This window comes from Psammomys obesus, unplaced genomic scaffold (assembly GCF_907164565.1).
Source record: "Psammomys obesus unplaced genomic scaffold, mPsaObe1.curated_primary_1811, whole genome shotgun sequence".
Taxonomy (NCBI): Eukaryota; Metazoa; Chordata; class Mammalia; order Rodentia; family Muridae; genus Psammomys; species Psammomys obesus.
The window spans coordinates 39,493,465-39,512,789 of NW_026587216.1; the positions used below are offsets into that span (position 1 = coordinate 39,493,465).

The window sequence follows — 19,325 nt, forward strand, 5'->3', positions numbered from 1 at the left end:
TGAAAAACACCTTCCATCTGACTTCAGCTGTGAATGGATTAGTAAGTCCTGAGCAGCAGTTACAATGCTATCCGCAATGGCTATGTGTAGATACTAAATACAATATCAATCATAAATTGTAAAGGTATGCTTACTTTCTGAGTCAATTCACATTTGCATTTTTATCTGAAATTCCTTCTTCAGAAAATGTCAGTTACCAATTCCTTAGAAAAATATTCTGTTGAAACAATTTTGGCTTATTCGCTTTTAAATTTTAGATAGAGCACAGATAGTAAAAGTCTGGCTTAGGGCTGAGTGGTCAGTAATGATACTTCAATGGTCACCGAAGGGCATGGAACAGGCTCCGCTGTAGACACTTCCTCTAACAGATGTAACTTGTCCCCTAGGTGCTGATCTAGTTGAGGTGCAGAGGAGCCATTTTCCAGTGCTATGGGACCCTCTGGTGGAAGACAGGCTACGGTGCACCAGATGGCTCAGGAAACTCCAGCTGCTGCTTACTTGTAGGCCTTAGAAGGAGATAGCCCAGGCCCCCTGACATTGTTCTTTGCCACAACTTGAAAAAAAAAAAAACAGCAAATGAAAAAAAAAAGTGCTAAGACTAGCACTTATAAAAAGCTACCTTACAGGGATTAATTGCCTGCAGAGGGTATAGCAGGAGGCACCAACAGGTTCAGTCAGAGAATGCAGCTGTTGCTCTCCTCATGGAAGAAAACTTGGCCTATCTACTCTGTGGTCTGTGCCCCATTGCCAGGTGATGCTCTCCCAGTCATGACTCCCAAGTGGTTTGCCCATAGGTCATTACAGGACAATGGGCCCAACGGTGCAAACAGAAGTACACCTGCTGCTTTTCCTGTCCACACTGTGTCCTGGTCCCCTGCTCTACTGGAGACCATCTCCCTGCAATCCCAGGATCTTTCCAGTTGCCCGTGAGCCTCCTCATGGGACTCTGCCTCACTCTCGCTTCGGCAGAAGAGACTAAAAAAACGGAAGAATTTCTGTGAAAGGTGAGACACCGTCACAAGACACCTTGATCTACAGCTGGGAGACAAGAAAATATCTTGGTATAAGAACTGAGAGGGAACCGAAGAAAATCCACAATTCTAAGTTGAATAATATTTTAACAGGTTCTAAAAAAAAAATAAAAATTAGTGTAAAACTCCACAATGGTTCTGTATGTTTTTATAAGCACGTGTGTGCGTGAAAACAGAGGCTAGAGGACGACCTTGCGTACCCCTTCCTCAGGAGCTGTTGGCCTTGTTATGAGAGTCTGAGAAAAGCTCAATTGCTGGCAAGCTGGCCAGCCTGGCAAGCACAAAGACCTGCGTGTGATACCCAGAATCCAAGCAGACCGGCCACATGTGTGGTGCAGGTTTGTAATCCCCTGTTTGGGAGGCAGAGACAGGCAGAGCCTTGGGACTAGCAAGCCAGCTGGTCTAGGCTCTGTGAAGCACTCCAGGCCACTGAAAACCCTGTCTTAAAAAAAAAGAGAAATGGCACCTAGGTTTTCCCCGGGCTGGACACTCATAGATATGTGCTTCTGTACATGCATATAGGTACTTGTGTGTGTGTGTACACAGACAGACTGGCACATTCCCACCGCACATGCATGTCCACAATTACTGAGGTTAAATTACTGGTCAAATGTAGAAAAGGTCTGTTAGAGACAGACAAGTTTCAGGGAGCTAAAAGCCAGGCTTCTTCCTAGGCACTTGACTTTGAGAAGGTGCCATGTCGCTGCCACTGAAGACGGACATGCTCCACCTCCCACCAAGTTCGTGCTTCTGCTTCTCACCTAGAAACTGCTGCCTCTCTGACCGTCGCCTCAGGCTCAGCTTCACCAGGTCTGCGGGGGCATCAGGCAGGTCGGCCGCCTCCTGGTAGCTCTCGATGGCCCTGCGCAGAATTTCATTGCTCCTCCTCTTCTCTGCCAAGTCATCTTCACACTGGAGGAAGGCCCCGGACAGGTCAGTGCCCTGTAACCTCCATGCTTGTCATTTCCCCCAGACATTTGTGGCAGTCATCTCTTGGCATGCTTGTTAAAGAGACCACAGACCTTTTCCTTCTCAAAGGATGCAAGCAAAGGAAAGCAGGGCAACTGCTGTTTCGACAGCAAGAAGTTGCTGAAAGCTTAGTTTGTCATTAAGTTACAGATGGGAAGGAAGACAGTAAGATCAAGAAAATACTGTGTAGGGCTGATGGGGAGGAACGTAATAATATATGAGAACATTATAGACAGGCCTCTGTTCTTCAATCTGTATGCTCAGTGGCTCATTCATTTAACCCCTTCATTCATTCATTCATTCATTCATTCATTCATTCACTCACTCATTTAATAGCTCTCTTCAGGGGCCAGACACTGGTCTGTGTGTGTGTGTGTGTGTCACACTAATTGAACAAATCAGGATGAGACCATTTTCCTTCAATTTAGGAAAGGATTAAATGATAAATACAAACAGAGGTGCTGGGCATAGAAGTAGCAGACTGATGCATGATGAATGTAGAATGGGAACGTTACTGGTTTAATGGGGACAATGGGGGTGTCTGAGAGAGGGGACAGGCTGTGAGGCTGTGGAGGAAGATCGCTGGAGGCAGAGAGAAAAGCAGGCGCAGAGGCTTTCTGACGAAACGAGGGATGAAGGAAAGGTTGCAGGAGTGTAGGGGAGGAGGGCAGAGATGCTGCCATCAGGCAATCCAGGCCTGGTAAACTACTGAGGGGTCTAAACTATTCCGTGAGGAGAAAGGTAAGTGATTGTGCTAGCAACAGCACTGAGAGCAGGCTAAGAGATGGGCAGAAGCAGGGAAGCCAGGCCTGGGACAGCAGTTGTTTGGGCTAATGCGGCTGTGGTGAGTGGTAGGAAGAGATGGGATTACAGATTCATCTTGAAGGTGTGGGCCAAGGGAGCCACAGATGCTGTGAGTGTATTTATAAGAGACATAAAGAGAGAGGAGATGAATTCAGGGTTTGGTGTGAGTGACGACCTGACTGGGATGCCATCCCCTGAGAATGGGACAATAGGACAGAGGCAGGTCTTGGAGAAACATGGAATCAGGAGTTCAGTTTTTGGTACAGTAAACCAAATGTCAAGTGGAGATAAACACTCAGAGGGTGCATTTCTAGGTGTGGAGTTCAGAGAGAAGTTGCCATTAAGGACCCGTACATTGGAGTTGTCAAGGAAGGATGTATGTAGTATTTAAAGTTGGAAAGCTCGAAGAGCCTTTATAGACTCAGAAGAGTTCCAAGGACTAAATTCTAAAATTATCCAATGTTTCAAGATCATTAGAGGTTAGGAAGGCACATTTTCTCCCATGAGAAAATAGGACAATAAAAATGAGTTTCATAAGAAGACCTCAACAACACATCGATGCCCCGGAGACAAGGTGGAATACAAAGGTTATAAGAAGAGAAGTTATGTTCCAAGGGGCCACCAAGTTGGTCAAGAGGAGGATTGCAAAGACATTGGAATGGACTTGTGGAGACTCAATGGCCCTGGCATCACTGTTTCCATGGGATTGTTGAAGACATGCACCAGAGTGGAGCAGTATCAAGAGAGTGTGGGAAGGTTGCAGGAGGGCTAGCTTTAAAAGCGGCCAGAGGTAGAGGTACTGGGAGAGGGAGCTGAGAGCCCAGGGAGAAGGCTTATGGATGAGATAGTGCATTGTAGCTTCTCATCAGAAGCAAAAGACCCAGTGGAAAGGAACTATTTGATGACAAACGAGAGGGCACAAACACAAGGAAGACTTCCAGTAGGTGAGAAGGAAAGGGGACAAGTTCACACCTGCCAATAGATGGACACAGGAATCGGTACATCTGTGTCAATCTCTGGAGACTTTTATCCCAAATTCCTAACTTGAAATTGGGAATGAAATACCAGAGACAGGAAAATAGGCAGAATGTGTAAGATTCAATAGCTCATCAGATTTTACAGACTTTCATTTAAAGATCAGCACTCAAGGAAAAAAAGGATAACAGGCTTGATGGTGAAAGTACTATGTGAAATCTTTAATCAGAAAATGGCAATGGAACTACTATTTAAAATAAACTGCGTGCTGGGCTAATATATAAAATCTGAGGACTTTGGTAAGAAAATCCTCGTTTCTCCACCTTCAGACAAGAAATAATTTGCAAAAGCCAACACCAGTTGATAAAGACATTTGTGAGACAGTCCTTCTCAGAACGCAGCACATCAAATAATGTGTTAACCTGCATTGGTTAGGATAAGGTTCCCAGGATAATAAGAGCTCAGTGGAAGCCGTGGATAGACGTGGATTCATAAGGAAGAAAAATTTGTTATAGCATTTCACTCTTGCTTGATGGAAATACACATCAGACCATTCAACCGACTTTTGAATCCACAGCAGGCTCATCCAGCAGATTCAGCTCCTGGGACAGGAAGTCCCATTTCAGTGATCCATCCTGGGCACATATGCTCCCACTGGCTACAGAGAGTTAACCTCCAAGACTATGGCTATTGATGGATAAGTACAGAGAAACAACATGAATCGAGTGAGTTCTACAGAGACCACGGAGAGGCCTGGAGTCTGCAGAACCTCCCAACAGAACCGAGGGCTCTGCGAGGTTAGCGCAAGGACAAATGCTGACCTCCATAATCCTCAGACAGACAGGTGTCCTATCCTTTAAAGCCAGGCTGGAAAGAGAGAAAGACATACAATCCATGTGCCCTTCCCTTCTCAAGTCCCTGGATCTTTCATTTTAGGCAACTATAACTATCATAACAACATGAAATTCTTAGGAACGCAGATGAATGGGACTAACAACATTCGTATAGAAATCAGAAATGTATACATGATTTTTTTAACAGTTTTATATCTATAGCTCACACAAGCCAGGCTGAGAAAGAACTTTTGCCACAGGACATTTCTGTCACACAGCCTTTTGTGGATGGACTAATTCACTCAAACTTCCTAGGGAATGTGTCACTTCGTATTTCAGAGCCACCAATGGATTGTGAAAGATAATGAAATGAATTCAGTTTGTAATGTAAGACCTTTGCATTCACTGTTGAGGGAACTTGCTCAAAATTGACCTTCACAGAGATGCTATCATCACGATGTATCAGTGATCCTTAAACACACAGACACTATAGTTTGATTTTACTTGGTGCTGGCTCTTCTGGCTCTGTTGAGATATTGCAAGAAACTGGTTAATTTGCTAAGTGAGAATGAAAAAAGCCACAGATTAGTCCTCCTTACAAAATCTGTCGATTTTTATTTTTAAAACTCATATGAATTTAAAGTTTCCTGTAAATTACTCTATTAAAATTTAATTTACCATGCTTAACTTTTGTTTTATGCCACATTAGTGTTAATATCAATAACATCTGTAGCGTAGTAGCTTAGAGATTAAAAAATACTGCCCGAGGCCCACATCTTAAATTCCTCCTGTGAAAGAAGACTACACATACAGAGATCATCACATTGCAGAGGCTCCAGTAACCATGATTAAAATCACATACTTGGAAAGTACAAAACATTTTTTTTTTTTTTGCCATAACTAACATCTGCACAACCGTATTCTCTCCTGTTAATGAGCTTTCTGTAATCAAAGGACTCGACACTAGCAACAAGGCACATCACTTCTATGGACATTCTGGATCTTTTGGTAACAAACATTTTCTCTTAGTAGTTTCCCAATGTTAGAGGACAATGGCCCAAAACCACAGAGTTGCTATACACTAAACCTGGTACACAGCAAGGACAAGGGAAACTTATTTGCATTGATTGTCTAACAACTTAGATTTGTGCAAGTTTAGTTAATGAAAATTGAATTAATTGCCCTCTAGTGGGACAGAAAGGATCAGAGCATCCACCTTCAGTTCAGAGCTAGACACACTTCCTGTAGATGTGTGACTTCCTGGGAGGAACACACACAAGTATTGTGGAGATAAACATGTTTCTGTTTTGGTCCCAGGTGTGGGATGTGGGACTGATTCAGATGGTCCACAGCAGCAGACTATTTGCTTCATGTGGGCTCTGAGAGGAACTCTTTGCCAGCTGCACATAGTTTAAATCTGAGGACTCTGGAGAGAGAATAAATACCAGAGCCCAGAGGGTGTGGAGCTCAGAGAAAGAATGAGGCTGTTCCTGGTTGCTGTTGTGAGACAAGAAGTTGGAGATCTCCTGAAACGAGGATGGGACTGGCTCCAAGGAAGCCAACGACCCTAACCGGCAGGAAACAGCTAAGGGAACCTGCCCCGTCTCCCACTAACCCTTCTCTCTCTTACCTGGTGTTGGGGTGTGGGAAGAGATTGGGGTGGAGTACGGAGAAAAAGATAAAAGAAATGTAAAAAAAAGTTTTTAAAAACTAACCCCCACATACAAGGAAATGCCACCTGCTGCTCCTTGCTTCACTAACGTCCATCGGTAGCTCTCTACCCATTTCTTCTCATCTCCTCCGCCCCCAGGGAGGACTGCAGGAGCTTTATGGCCTTGACAATTTTGCTCACCAGCTCTGGCTTTACTCTTGAGTTCCCAATTCCATAAACCCAGTGTCTCCTTGATGCAGCCACAGGACTATCTAATGACCACTGCAATTGCAAACCAGATCAAAAGCAAACTCCTGATTTCAGCCTCTCGTCAAACCCGTGGTTCCGCTTGGTCGGTTAATTGGCATCACCGTCTCCTCAGCTGTTCACAGCAAACCAGGGGTCACCGGCCAATTCTTTATCTTTGGCCCTTCTATCTAAAGCCATCTCTAATCTATCCCTGCCCTTATCTCCCTCCATGGCCAGGCCACAGGCCATGCCTGCCGCCAGCAACTCATGCAGCTGACACTCCAACTTCCTCCTCCTTTCTGTGCATCTGATTCTGCTCTCGTAACCCACTTCCGACCAGCATGCCTCTCTCTCTGTTCAGGTTTCTGATGCCAAGATAGTTGTGCTGAATCACAGTCTCTCTTTATCTGTTCCCTCTACCTGGACAGCTTCTCCCACAACCGTGACACACCTCAGCTACTGTCTCCTCTCAAGAAAGTGTTGTCTTCTCTGTCACCTTCACTCACATCAGCTACAACCAAGACTCGTAATAAGTGTGCGCTCTTCCCTTTGCCCTCTTCCCTTGCTTACAGCGTACACTGTTAGGTGATATGATCTAATGTATTTATTTTCAGTGCCTTGTAAGATTCAACAAGGTGTTCATTTATAAAAACTTTCAAGGGTTCACTCAAATATTACCTTCCTGGTGACCATTTCTCTACCATGGTTGACACCCTCAACCTAGCTAGTGTCCATTCCCTGTTTCTTTTTATTCTCCTCAGTCACCGCTCGAAAGTCTATGCGTGCTACTTCCTTATCTTATGCAATCTCTTTCCTTCACAGTGGAGCTTTGTGAGTACATTTTTGCTGATGGATCTATATATCTAGTTCCCAACAGAGCCTGACACAGTGGGCTCTCACTACATACCTGGAGTTAAGTAGCCCTCAGGTCTCCCTTATATTACACTGGGAACATTTTCATGTTGTCTGTATATGATAACAGTGGAAACCTCAGAAAACCTCCAGGGATTTTGCTGTCTGAGAGACGGCAGAAGAGCAAACAAGGCTTCATATGCAGCCCACGCAGCCCACAGCCCGGCCTCCTCTCTCTAGCCCTGCTGCGCAGGAGGTGACATCCTTTGCCTTAGTCACCCTGGGGTCAGATGCTCAGCAACCAAAAGCCATTCCTGTGGCCCCGGCCTTGACAGTGCAGTTCAAGCCAGGCAATCCTGGACTCCCCATCCCACCTCACCTGACTTCTCTCATGGGAAAGCCCCGAAAGATCATGTTAAACCTTCCTTCCCGGTCTGCCTTGCATTGCTGCCATCCTTCCCATGGGAGGGCACAGGGTACCCACTTCCTGTCTTTCTGTCAGGAGTACAATCAACTATTTGGTGCTGAGCCATTTCTGTGTCCTCTTTTGTGATCGTATCTGACTCTCAAACAAATGCAAAGCAGACATTCCCAGCACAGGTTGGTTCAGGAAGCTGCAGGTGAGTGTGCCAAACCTTGTGACAGCAGTTGAAATATAGAAGAGGAGGTGACAGGGAAAGAAACGAGGAGGGAGGTGCCTGGTAAGAAATGTGTCTAGTCAAGAAACAAAGTGCCGTCCAAGTGACAGTCTGAAAAGGTCTTTTCAAGGCAGAGTTATACTCTTTAGTCATATACACAATGGAGTCCCAAAGCTCCAAGGAGCCTGAAATCAAAACCATGAGAAAATTCAAACGGAAGGTAGTTAGGGGTGACACAGGACCAATGGCAAAGGTGTCCTCCCACTTTATGTTCTTTGCAAAGCCAGAGAGACAAGTTCTCTGGATGTTTCTGGAGTCGGCAGCATCCAGTACTGAAAACTGCCTTAATTAAAATGCCACCCACGGCTCCAAGTGTATGCATATACTTGAGAAACTGACTATCTAGAAATTATAAGAGGCGCAGATAAAAAAGAAAAGCAAACACAAGAGAATAAAAAACTAGATTACACAGAACGTGTGAACTCCAGCAAAGTGTTTTGGTGAGTTGGGCCCAGGTACCTGTGCTTTGCCGTATCTCGCTCGTGGGCTCTGAGGGTACTTTCGAACCAGTTCTTCAAATGCGTTCACTGCTTCTTCAGTTTTACCCTGTTAGAGAAGCACAACTCATAAATACAATCCCGTTGATTAAATAACTATTAAATAACAAATATTTTTGTTATTTAATAGTTTTGTTTTGTTATTTAATTTTGTTTTGTTATTTAGTTTTGTTATTTAATAGTCACCAAATGATTAGTCAGATTTTTTTAGAATTCTTTCTTGAATGCTAAACAGAGTTGCCTCCTTTAAAAAAAAAAAAAACAACAAGCTGTGTTAAGTAACAAACATGAAACTGTAATGAGTGTTATCTCTTAATTTTTAAAGTGATGTGTGCTGATAATGATGAAAAATGAATTTTGTTGAAGATGACCACATTTTTCCCTCGATCTATAGAGCCCCCACATGTTTTCTTAATGAAGATATTTAAGTTACATGTGGGGGCCAACACCGTTTGCAGTAGGATGCCTTGGGCCTGTCGGAGGCAATGAGGCGTCACCATAGCTTTGCAGTGTCTGAGAAGGAGGAAGAATAAACAAGGAGGCCTCGAGGGCCGCTTGGCCATGGTGCTGGTCTCTGGCGGAAGTCAGGGTCGATTTGGCTCATCTGGCTGAGTGGAACACATGGCTGCCTCTGAGGCATGCATGAGCTCTTAAGTGCCTCCTCGACGGTTCTTTAAAAATAAATACCATCCATTTCCTATGGGGGATGTAACAAATTACAACAAATTTCATGGCTGGAGAACTAAAGGCTGAAACCCGTTTCATGATGTTGGAATCAAGGTGTCAGAAAAGCTCCGTGAGAGACTAAGTGCATGCCAAGCTAGCTCCCAACGAGGTCGGCATCCCGTGGCCCATGACTGCATTGCTTTAATCTCTTCTTCTAATTTCATATCAACACACACACACACACATACATACATACATACATACACATACATGCTTGTTTTTTCTTCTGTCTGGACCAAATCTCTGTTTACCTTGCTGGAAATGGCCCATTCCAGTCCTTTCTAGATATTCCATGAAAATTACACCGAGAAAGCCCCATTTTTAAGATGTTGCCAAGACAACAGCCAGGAAACAGGGAGGTCATTTTTCAGTGTACCAGTGTCAGGGACTACATTTCTTAGGGACTAAATGGAGAGTATAATATAATACTTCCACGTAGATTCTTAAAATAATCACATTTCTTCGAGTAATGAACTTTGATTCGAATTTGGTTACCCTTTGGTGGGCCTTCTTTAGCTTATTTCATATTCAACATTAAATTGCCACAGCCACTTTTTTGGTCATTGTGCCAAGTGTGCCACTAACAGACCAAAAACAAGGAGCGCCAAGATTCATGACAAAATTTATAGCAAAAGTAGTATATTTTGGCTTTCCTAGGCATCCTTTGGATCACCTCAAGCCCACAGGCTGTGTGGCTTCCTTAGGGACTCACCATAGCTGCTCACACGTGGCTTGATTACAGTGTTAGTGTGTCTGTTTTTAGTCTGCTTCTTTCCCTCCAGATCTTTCCTAGCTATCGATACTGTTACTCAACACACATTCTGATTTTAAAAGTACAGAGCATTCATAATGGATTGCCTAAAAGATCTGTTCCTCAGCGTAGCTTACTTGTATGTAGAGAGGTCACTGGAGAGATGAGTACATGGGCTGTTTTGTGTGAAGCTGCATGGAATGCAGAGCCCACAGGAGTGATGTGGGAAGCGTGGGATCATCAAGATCCTTCACTGCCCACCCAAAGCATTGCTCTATGGGCTTGGTTTGGACAGCCATTTGGCTGAACAACATGCTCTAGTCTGCTTCTGTTCCTCCAAGGAAGTAGAGGTGACTTCAGCCCCATAGCATGCTTTGAAGCTCCTGGTGGGATCTTTGATGTGTTCATCTTATTATGGCTTTGTTGTATTTTCTACTACCCCCACTTCCTACCAAAATCAATCAAACAAATCAGCACCACCACCATCATCACCACCAACAACAAAAAAACAGAGAACAAACACTACCTCCTCCCTTAAAAAACTTACATTTATATTACCACTATAATAATAATTCCATTTTAATAAAAAAATTCCAAAAACGAATGAATATATTTCATTAGGTTATATCAAACCCTGTGTGTGTTTGGGGGGAGGGATAAAGGAGCTTTCCAAAAACATTTTTAAAAATTCAATGATACAGAGACAAGATAATTCAGTAGGCTAAGGCACTTGTCACTAAGACTGACAATCCAAATTTGGTACTGGCAACCCACATGGCAGGAGAGAAGAGAGGCTGGCAAGTTGTCCTTGGATCTTCACAGTGTGTGACTTCAGTGTGTCCCATGTACACACACATATGCATATACACACAATCGATGAATAAATAGGTGTGTACCTTTAACAAGCTTTAACAGTTTGGTTATTCAAATGTGATGTGATTTTATATACTTTTGGCTGAAAGATAAAAAGGAAGCACACGCGTCCCCACGGCGCAGAATCTGGATGTGTGCCATGGATGAGGCTGCACTAGCTGTCTGGGGCACCCCAGCACAGTTCTCAAGCATTCTTGTATACTGAGTGGTACCCTTTGGAAACACTAGCTGTGAAATCAGTCATATACAAGACTTAATTATGTTGGGGGTTCTGTCATAACACGTCTCTAGAGCAGAAGTACATGCGTGGCTGCTGTTCCTTCCTCTAATTGGTCCTGTTACAGGCTCACAGTGCTCCTAGAGGAAAACACCATAATTTCTCCAAATGAGCAAGACTGGAGAACACCCCCTGGACAGTGCCAGCCCTTGAAAGCCCACTGACTTATGAGCTCCTTGGTAACCCAGTCCATGTTTATTGTTCATTATAAACAAAGAGAACTCCTTCTTTAAAGTCCTTTATTGATATTTTAGCCCAAAAGACACCTGTACTTGCAGCTTCCTTCATGTTTACATGCATGATCTAGAGCAGAGAATATGAAGGAAACACAACGAGATGAGCAAAGAGGATCCCTGATTCATTTAGGTTAAAAAAATACAAATCTCACTGGGTGTGGTGGTGCATGCCTCTGATCCCAGCACGCAGGGAGGTAGAGGCAGGAGTTCAAAGCCAGCCTGGTCTACAAAGTGAGTCCAGGACAGCCAAGCCTAGAAACAGAAACCCTGTCTAGGGGAAAAAACAGAGAAAGAGAAAGAAATGCAAATCTTCCCACCTCTCACACTCACAAACACATAAACATACACACAAAAACAAAAACAAACAACAAAACCCCATAGGTGGTTTTGCTTTATTTATGAAGTGAAACAAGGTAGATGCAGAAGAAATCCTTTTATCTGATAAAATCTAGGTGCAGTGAACCATCCTCTGTGTAGGATCCCCTGGAGGCCTTGCTTCTATCTGCTGGTGACAGGGTTGACCAAACCTCAGCTGTGGAGTCCTGTCTAATGCTGGTTACAGAGGCTCTTTCTGCCTCTTCCAATAAACAGGTCAGAAGTGCAAACGTGTCCCACTTCCATTCCTAACTTGCACATTTCTCTTATTGCTGTTCCCTTGCTTGCATGCTTTTTGTCTATGTTTTTGTAGCTAATGGCTGCTCAATAGAAAAGCACACAACAGCATAACCAATGATCATCACAGACCCAAAATTTAAATACAATTAAAAAAGAAATTCCTAAGAAAAGCAAGTAGTTAGTTACAGATCCTAACCACAATATAATAAATATATTGTGGACTATGTTATTATTGTATTACATGACTATGACTATATGGGAGATAAAGATTTCCATATAATGTCTATTCATGGTTTTCAAAAGCTGAGCCATGTAGTGAGAAAGAACATTTCAATTACTTGATGATAGAGCAAAGTTGTCACGAGCTTTACCTAAGCAAGGAGAATGCTAAGCCTGTGTGAGCCATTTCATGGCTACAGGTGCTAGCTGAGACTCTTTGTGTCTGCACTAATGTTAAATTATGGTAGTTTAATTTAACCATAGTTAAACCATAGTTTAATTAAACCATAGTTAAATTATGGTAGTACGGTGGCACTTGGCAGTGATAATTTTTTTTTTCTTTTTCAGTTTTATAAAAAGCAAGAGGGATTTAGGACTAATGCATAACATTTTCATTTTAATAAATGAGAAAACTGAAGCCTACAGTGACCAAGCGGTTATGGAATCCAAGTAATTAGAACTCAATGGAGTTGTGCCAGCACCGAGCCAGAGGTTCTGTGGTTTGTTCTCTTCTTCTGTGTCCCTTGGGTGCAGTTTTGTCCCACGTGATTCAGCTCACATAGAAAGGTGTTGAGGTGCCCAGGGATGTCAAGGATTGTTTCTTTGTCATTTACCATTGTTGTTGCTATTGTTATTACACTGTTCACAAACCTGCAATTCCCAAGCTTTTAACAATGAAACCATTACACATTTTTGAGGAAAACAAAAAGCAGCAACCTACTCTTTTCCGGAGCTTTTCTGCAGCGTCAAGTTCAGCTTTAATCGTTTTGTCAAATTTGTTCAGAAGTTTAGGCTTCTTTTTCTTAACTGAGAGAGAAAAAAAAAAGAGAGAGGTTTTCTATTTAACTTGCTTTTCGTCAAGGCAGTAACCAAAAATAAGGCTGAGAAACCAGGTTGGTGTTGTGATCTAGCATGAAACTACGAGAACAAGAATATTCCAGTTCCCTTTCAACCAGTGAGCACGGAGCCGGTAATACCGAGGAAGACTCTGCCAACCTGTAGGCTACCTTGCACCACATGGCACAGAAACTGCTGTTGCACAAACCGAACGTGGACACCATTTTGAAGAAGTCACTTTCTAACAGTGTCATCATTCTCCTGGTTACTTACAATCCCCTTAATGTTATTAGACCCATTCTGGTGATTTGTAGCCAGCTGTCTTTGTCCTACTGTTGTCATTACTTTGGGATGCCGTGATCCACGCTCATACTTGACAGAAAGACCTATGAGTCATAGCCACCCCCATGGATTCTGTGTTTCTGCTAAATGAGAACACGGCAGGCTCCCTTCTTATTCTTAGCACCATTTCTTATGCCAATTTCTAGACAAAATGACTTTTCTTATGTTTCTCAGTTGAAAATACTACTATGCTTTCACTAAAGCCATGTGACTGGCAAAGCCTCCCAATGTTGCTCAGTTTGCTAGCTCTCTCCCCACCTCTTGCTTCTTCCTGAGGCTTTCACTTCTTCCCTGCCTGTTCTTCACCATGCACATGTCTCTTTGCTGGTCCTTCCCCCATCTGACTCCTATTATCATATCCCTCTTGTACTTTCCTAGCCCAAATCAGACACTCCTGCAGGGATGCCTCATGTCTTAAGGCAAAGCTGAATCTTATCACTTATTTGGCCAGTGGTTTGGGGCCTAATGCAAAGCCCTTCCCCTAAAAGGATGCTACACTGTGCAAGACAGAGGGCAGGTCGGCTGGTACACACTCCTCCTCCTCAGTAGCACCCCTGGAAAACTCAGGTGCGCAGGATTCCCCAAGAGCCCAGCCTGACAAACCCAGAAGCTTGAAGGGTAAAACCGAAGCTTTCAGATCGAGAAATGAGGCACAATAGGATAAAAGACAACAATCCAAAGATGAATTCAATGATTTGTTTTTACATTAAACTTATAAATGTATTAACCTTTATTTTATTCTGGGACAAAGCAAGAAAGACTGCTTCCCAAGAGTCCATGCATATACCCACATACCCTTGTCCTCTGCCTGAAAAATGAATCTTCTTTGTATCTTACTTGTTAGCTCTACTTGGACTAGACTTCAATCCCTAGACCAACAACATTATTAAATGTTGTTGGTCTAGGGATTGAAGCCCAAGACAAACACATGCTATGAACATGCTCTACCACTAAGCTCTATTCCATTCTCTCTTTTTACTTTCTATCTTGAGGTAGGGTCTCATTAAATTCTCCAAAGCTGGATTTGAACTCATGCTACATCCCAGGCAAGTCATGACATTGTCACCCTCCTGTTTGAGAATGTGGTACACAACAGAAACTGGCCACCAACAAAACACCCAGCATCTTCACATTTTACTTGATCTGCTCCACCCAAGACAGCAAGCAAAACAATTTCTCCAATAAAAACATAAGAAAATTAACCCTTTTCTACTTGTTTTCTTTGCCTACAGTGGCATATGATTCTGAGGATCTTTCTGAAACATAGCTTGTTCGTGCTACTGTATTACTCAAAGCAATCTTGTAGATCCCAGAACACCCAAAACAAAGCCCGATTCCTTCAAATGTCAACCAATGTCAATCCTACCCATGGAAAATGACATCATGCGTTTCAAGAGTATGTGGTTCCAAAGCAGACACTAACTATCTTGCATTAGTCACCAAGTGGAGAAAAATTCAAAGTCCTCACCCTCTAAATACTATGATTGTATTTGGAATTCAACAGGAATTTTCCCAAGGAAGCTAGAGTTTTCTATAAAGCTAGCTTTCCATTGCTGTGACAATAAACCAGACAATCAACTTATGAAAAGGGAAGGTTACTTTTGGCCTAAGTTTTTAGAGACCTACGTCCATGCTCAATTGATTTTGGTCCTGGACTGAAGCAGCATGCCATGACACTATGCACAAAGAGGAAGAGGCAACAAGAAAACAAAAGCGGATGAGGAGGGGCTGGGATGCCAGTATCCTCCAAAGGCTCGCCCACAGTGAGTTCACGTTCTTCCACTAGGCTCCACCTCTTCAGAGCTCTGTCACTTCCCAGCAGTACCAGGAGCTTGAGACAAAGACTTCAATACATAGCCTTTGGGAAAGACTTGTGCAAACCATCGCAAGTGAGAAAGGCATTAAGGTGAAAACTGAATTTGAGAAAAGAGAATACAGGTTTACTGTACAAATACAGGTTTACTTAGAATAAGAAGACTTTCAGATTTCAAAAACACAGAATTTTTAAATCCTTACAAACACAAAATACATTATCTTGGTGACTGGACACAAGTTTACACATGAAAATAATTTATTTCATATATATCATATATACATACACACCATAGAGAAATCCTCAAGAACTGTTTCTGAAAGTATGAATGCATGAACAAATCAAGACATCCTAGAAGGGATGACAGCAGCATCACTTTGCAATTTAGGCATACTCGCATCCTTAGAATAAAAGCTACAGTTCTAAGCTAAGATACACAGTGAACTGAAGACTTTAAAGAATATCTAATCCAAATTGTTCAGTGGACCATAATGGAAAGGACAGAGGAGGAAGACAAGGAAAAGAAGCAATCAAGGCTCAAGCTAGTAATAGGAACAGGCACTGTCTCTGACATGAACTCAGTGGCCTGCTCTTTGATCACCTCCTCCTAAGCGGGGAGCAGCCTTACCAGGCCATAGAGGAAGACAATGCAGCCAGTCCTGATGAGACCTGATAGGCTAGGGTCACAGAGAAGGGGAGGGGGACCTCCCCTATCAGTGGACTGGGAGAGGGGCATGGGTGGAGACAAGGGAGAGAGGGTCAGATTAGGAGGGGACGAGGGAGGGAGCTACAGGTGGGATACAAAGTGAATAAACTCTAATTAATAAGAATAAAATATAAAAAATCTGATACTTTAATCCATATGAACTTTATTTCACTCAGAAAAAAATATTATTTAATATGTATGTCTTATTTACTTTTCCTGTTAGTATGATAAAAATATCCTGACAAAATCAACTCAAAGACGGAGACATTTATTTTGATACACAATTCAAGGTTTCATCATAAGGAAGCACTGTATTATGGTGTCAAGAGCTTGAGGCACATAGTTGCACCCAAGACATGACAGATGCCTGTTCTCAGTTTCCTTTTTCCTTCATATACAGTTCAGGAAAATGGCCTAGGGAATGGTGCCACCCATGGGTGAGTCTTCATATATCAATTAAAGTAATTAAGATAAAACCCCTGAGGCTTGTATCCCAGGTGATTATATCTCATTAGTGTGGACAGTTGAGGCTAACCATCAGAATATAAAAAAAATTAACTTCAGTATATATGAATCAAGTTTATATGAAACATAAAAGAATTACATGACAGGGCTTATGCCTCATCCTCAAGGCAGCTCACTGTGAATATATAAATATTCCCAAACTTTGGAAATCAAAAGCATTTCTAGTTCCAGATATTTTAGGTAAAGGATATTCGACAACTACAGGTATTCATCAGAAACATGCAGAACAGTGTTGACAGGCGTTTATTACAGTAGTTATCAAGGGTAGAATCTGATGTGAATCCATCAAATTTAATTAATTAATTTGAAAAGCAAAATAATTTTGGGGAAAGAAATACGAGATTATACTGTGGTATCCGAGAAAAACGTGCTCTCCGCCTGAGATGTAGGATGAAGCCAACAGTCACGTGACTAGCAATTAAGACAAATCCTACTAAACATTTTAACCTTCCTAGGTGAAAATAAGAAGCTACACCTGATGTTTTTAAAACAAAAATCACTGATACATTTCAGCACAGGACAACAATTAAGACAGGTGAGAAGGACAAGAAAACAATGGCGCAGACCCCTAAAGAGTCCCATGCTAGGGTTTTTGATGAAAATCTATCTGCTGAGCACAGGGCGAGCGCGCCTGCATCCACCAGTGTTCTGACGAGACCGGCAGGGGATGTGGGCTGGAGCCCTCAGCTATTTTCTCTTTCATTTAAAGGTGGGAATTGTGCAAGGTGTTCCCCACTGCTAAGCCTCCCACTGTTTCTGCAATCAGTTTGCTAGTACATCGAGAGACAGACAAGTTCTTTGCTGCTGGGAAACCCAATCACTGGACAGTCACGGAAGTGCTCCTGGCAGGAGCCTCCGTTTGTACTACTGGTGTGTGCGAAAGAAAAATTAATGTGTTTGATCCAAAAGTAACCCTTTATGAGGCTTCATTCTCTAAGGCCACACACTTCATAAGTATGAGTGGTCTAACCTGCCAGCCCTCTGCCGCAGTGTGATGGGAAGGGTGGACAGTGGCCCCTTCCTTGCCTCCTACAGTGGAGGAATAATGGACCTTTGTTCTCCTCAAAATTAAATACCAGCTACAAACCAGCGGGAGTCCAATATTCAAAGCTTACCCTGAACAGTGAACATAAATATTTTTTCAGCTAAGAGACACTAACTAATACAACACAGTAAACATTATATAAAGGGCAATTGTTTTCATCTGCCCCCTCGATGGAACTACTTCGAGATTCAGCTGGGAGCACTTCGTGGAGGCAGCAAGTATTTCAGTTCATTAAATGGAGTGGGCTGTCTCCCCATAGGGTTATTTTAATAAATTATACATCATTCCCCTTCTACAGTAATAATCCTTTAACAGATGTGACCCCATATGTTAGATTAGAAATTTTAGACACTAAGTGATATGTTTTTTTAGACATTACTGAAACCCCATCAGTGCCAAGACAGTCCATACTCTCACGCACAGTCATTACGAATGTCATCTCCATGGGCACTGCTCAGGAGGAAGGATCTCAACACAGGCTTAACTCCAGACCCAGGACTGACAACCTTGGTCCTCTGGTTCCCTAACCATTAACTGAGTAGCTGCTAAACAACAAAAAGCAGAAGCTAGAAGTGCAGCTCCAGGGGGAGGGGAATCACATGCTCAGCGCAGGGAAAGTGTAGGTCCCATCCTCAGCAAACAAATAAGGGTGTGGATGGCAGGATCAGCAAAATGCTCAGCAGCAAACACAGACCTACACATCAAATGTAAGGAAGGCAGAAAAGCCAGCAGGCTTTTCTGTACAAGTTCAAATAGAATTATAGGTGGGTAAAACGCATAGCGTTACCCATACTAACAACCCCCAAAACGTTACTGCAAAGACTGGTGGTCATTAAAATCAGACTGGTAGTCCCTAATTACCAGCCATGAAGTTCTGTACATCCACTTTCAAGGAGCAGAAATGTATGTAAAAAACTATGTCAGAAAATGATCTACAAAACTGCATTAATTTTTTTTTTAATGGTGCTTAAAGGTACTTGACATCTTTTCTTTGAAAGCTTTGTTTCTGTGAAACAGTGATTACCCATTAATGTCAAAACAAGGCCCTTTATATAACGTCCAAGCCTGGCTGGCTCCTGCAGCTCTGGGAGAACCTAAAATAAACAGAGACTCCCAGACACCGATAATGGGTAAACAGCAAGTGCCTCTGAGACACAACATCTCTGATACAGCTACAGACAGGGCGGAATGTTTACACCAATAACAAGTTAGGGATTTACAAGACAGTTTTTAGTGCTTAAATTTCACTGAATCGCCTTGCTATCAACAGGTTCTGTACATTTGATAAGTGTTTAACAGCATAACAATGATTTGCTTTAATTATCACATACTTTAAAGATAGAAGTATGGGATTTGCATGGGATTCCTACTTTAATGTATATCAGAGGAGATATCACTATCAATCTCTAAAACAAATCTGATGACCAGAATAAGAGAGATCTCAGGGGAGCCTTTTAAATTTGTCCCTGAAACTAAATATGAACGCCCGATATTACAGAAGTTATTAATCTTGGCTTTTAGGAGCAACGCTTGACAAGAGAGGATGACCACACATCTTCGGCAAGCAATTCAACTGAGACCATCTTGGTCTCCAGAGAATGAGAAATGCTTACCCTTTTGGGGGGCAACAGAAAGAGGATTAAATTTGATTTCTGATAGTTAAATAAATAGGAAAAAAAATCATGTGCTTAAGTGGTATATTTCTCATTATAAACAAATAGGATTTTAGTTTATACTAGAAGCAGAGTGTTAAAACTATAATTTGATACAATGTAGAAGCAAGCCATTACTATTCTAGACA

At 42.5% G+C, this 19,325-nt stretch overlaps 1 protein-coding gene across 6 annotated transcripts in view; it reads right to left on the minus strand.

Annotated features, from left to right (window-relative positions):
- Asph (aspartate beta-hydroxylase) overlaps window positions 1–19,325 on the minus strand; it is a 202,511-nt gene that overhangs the window by 61,997 nt on the left and 121,189 nt on the right. For all 6 annotated transcript variants that reach the window (XM_055603353.1, XM_055603350.1, XM_055603352.1 and 3 more), the window contains 3 exons: window positions 12,978–13,063; window positions 8,522–8,608; window positions 1,793–1,943 (listed from right to left, as the gene is read on the minus strand). In XM_055603353.1, the coding sequence (XP_055459328.1) occupies window positions 1,793–1,943; window positions 8,522–8,608; window positions 12,978–13,063 (324 nt within the window). The remainder of the gene's footprint in view (window positions 1–1,792; window positions 1,944–8,521; window positions 8,609–12,977; window positions 13,064–19,325) is intronic.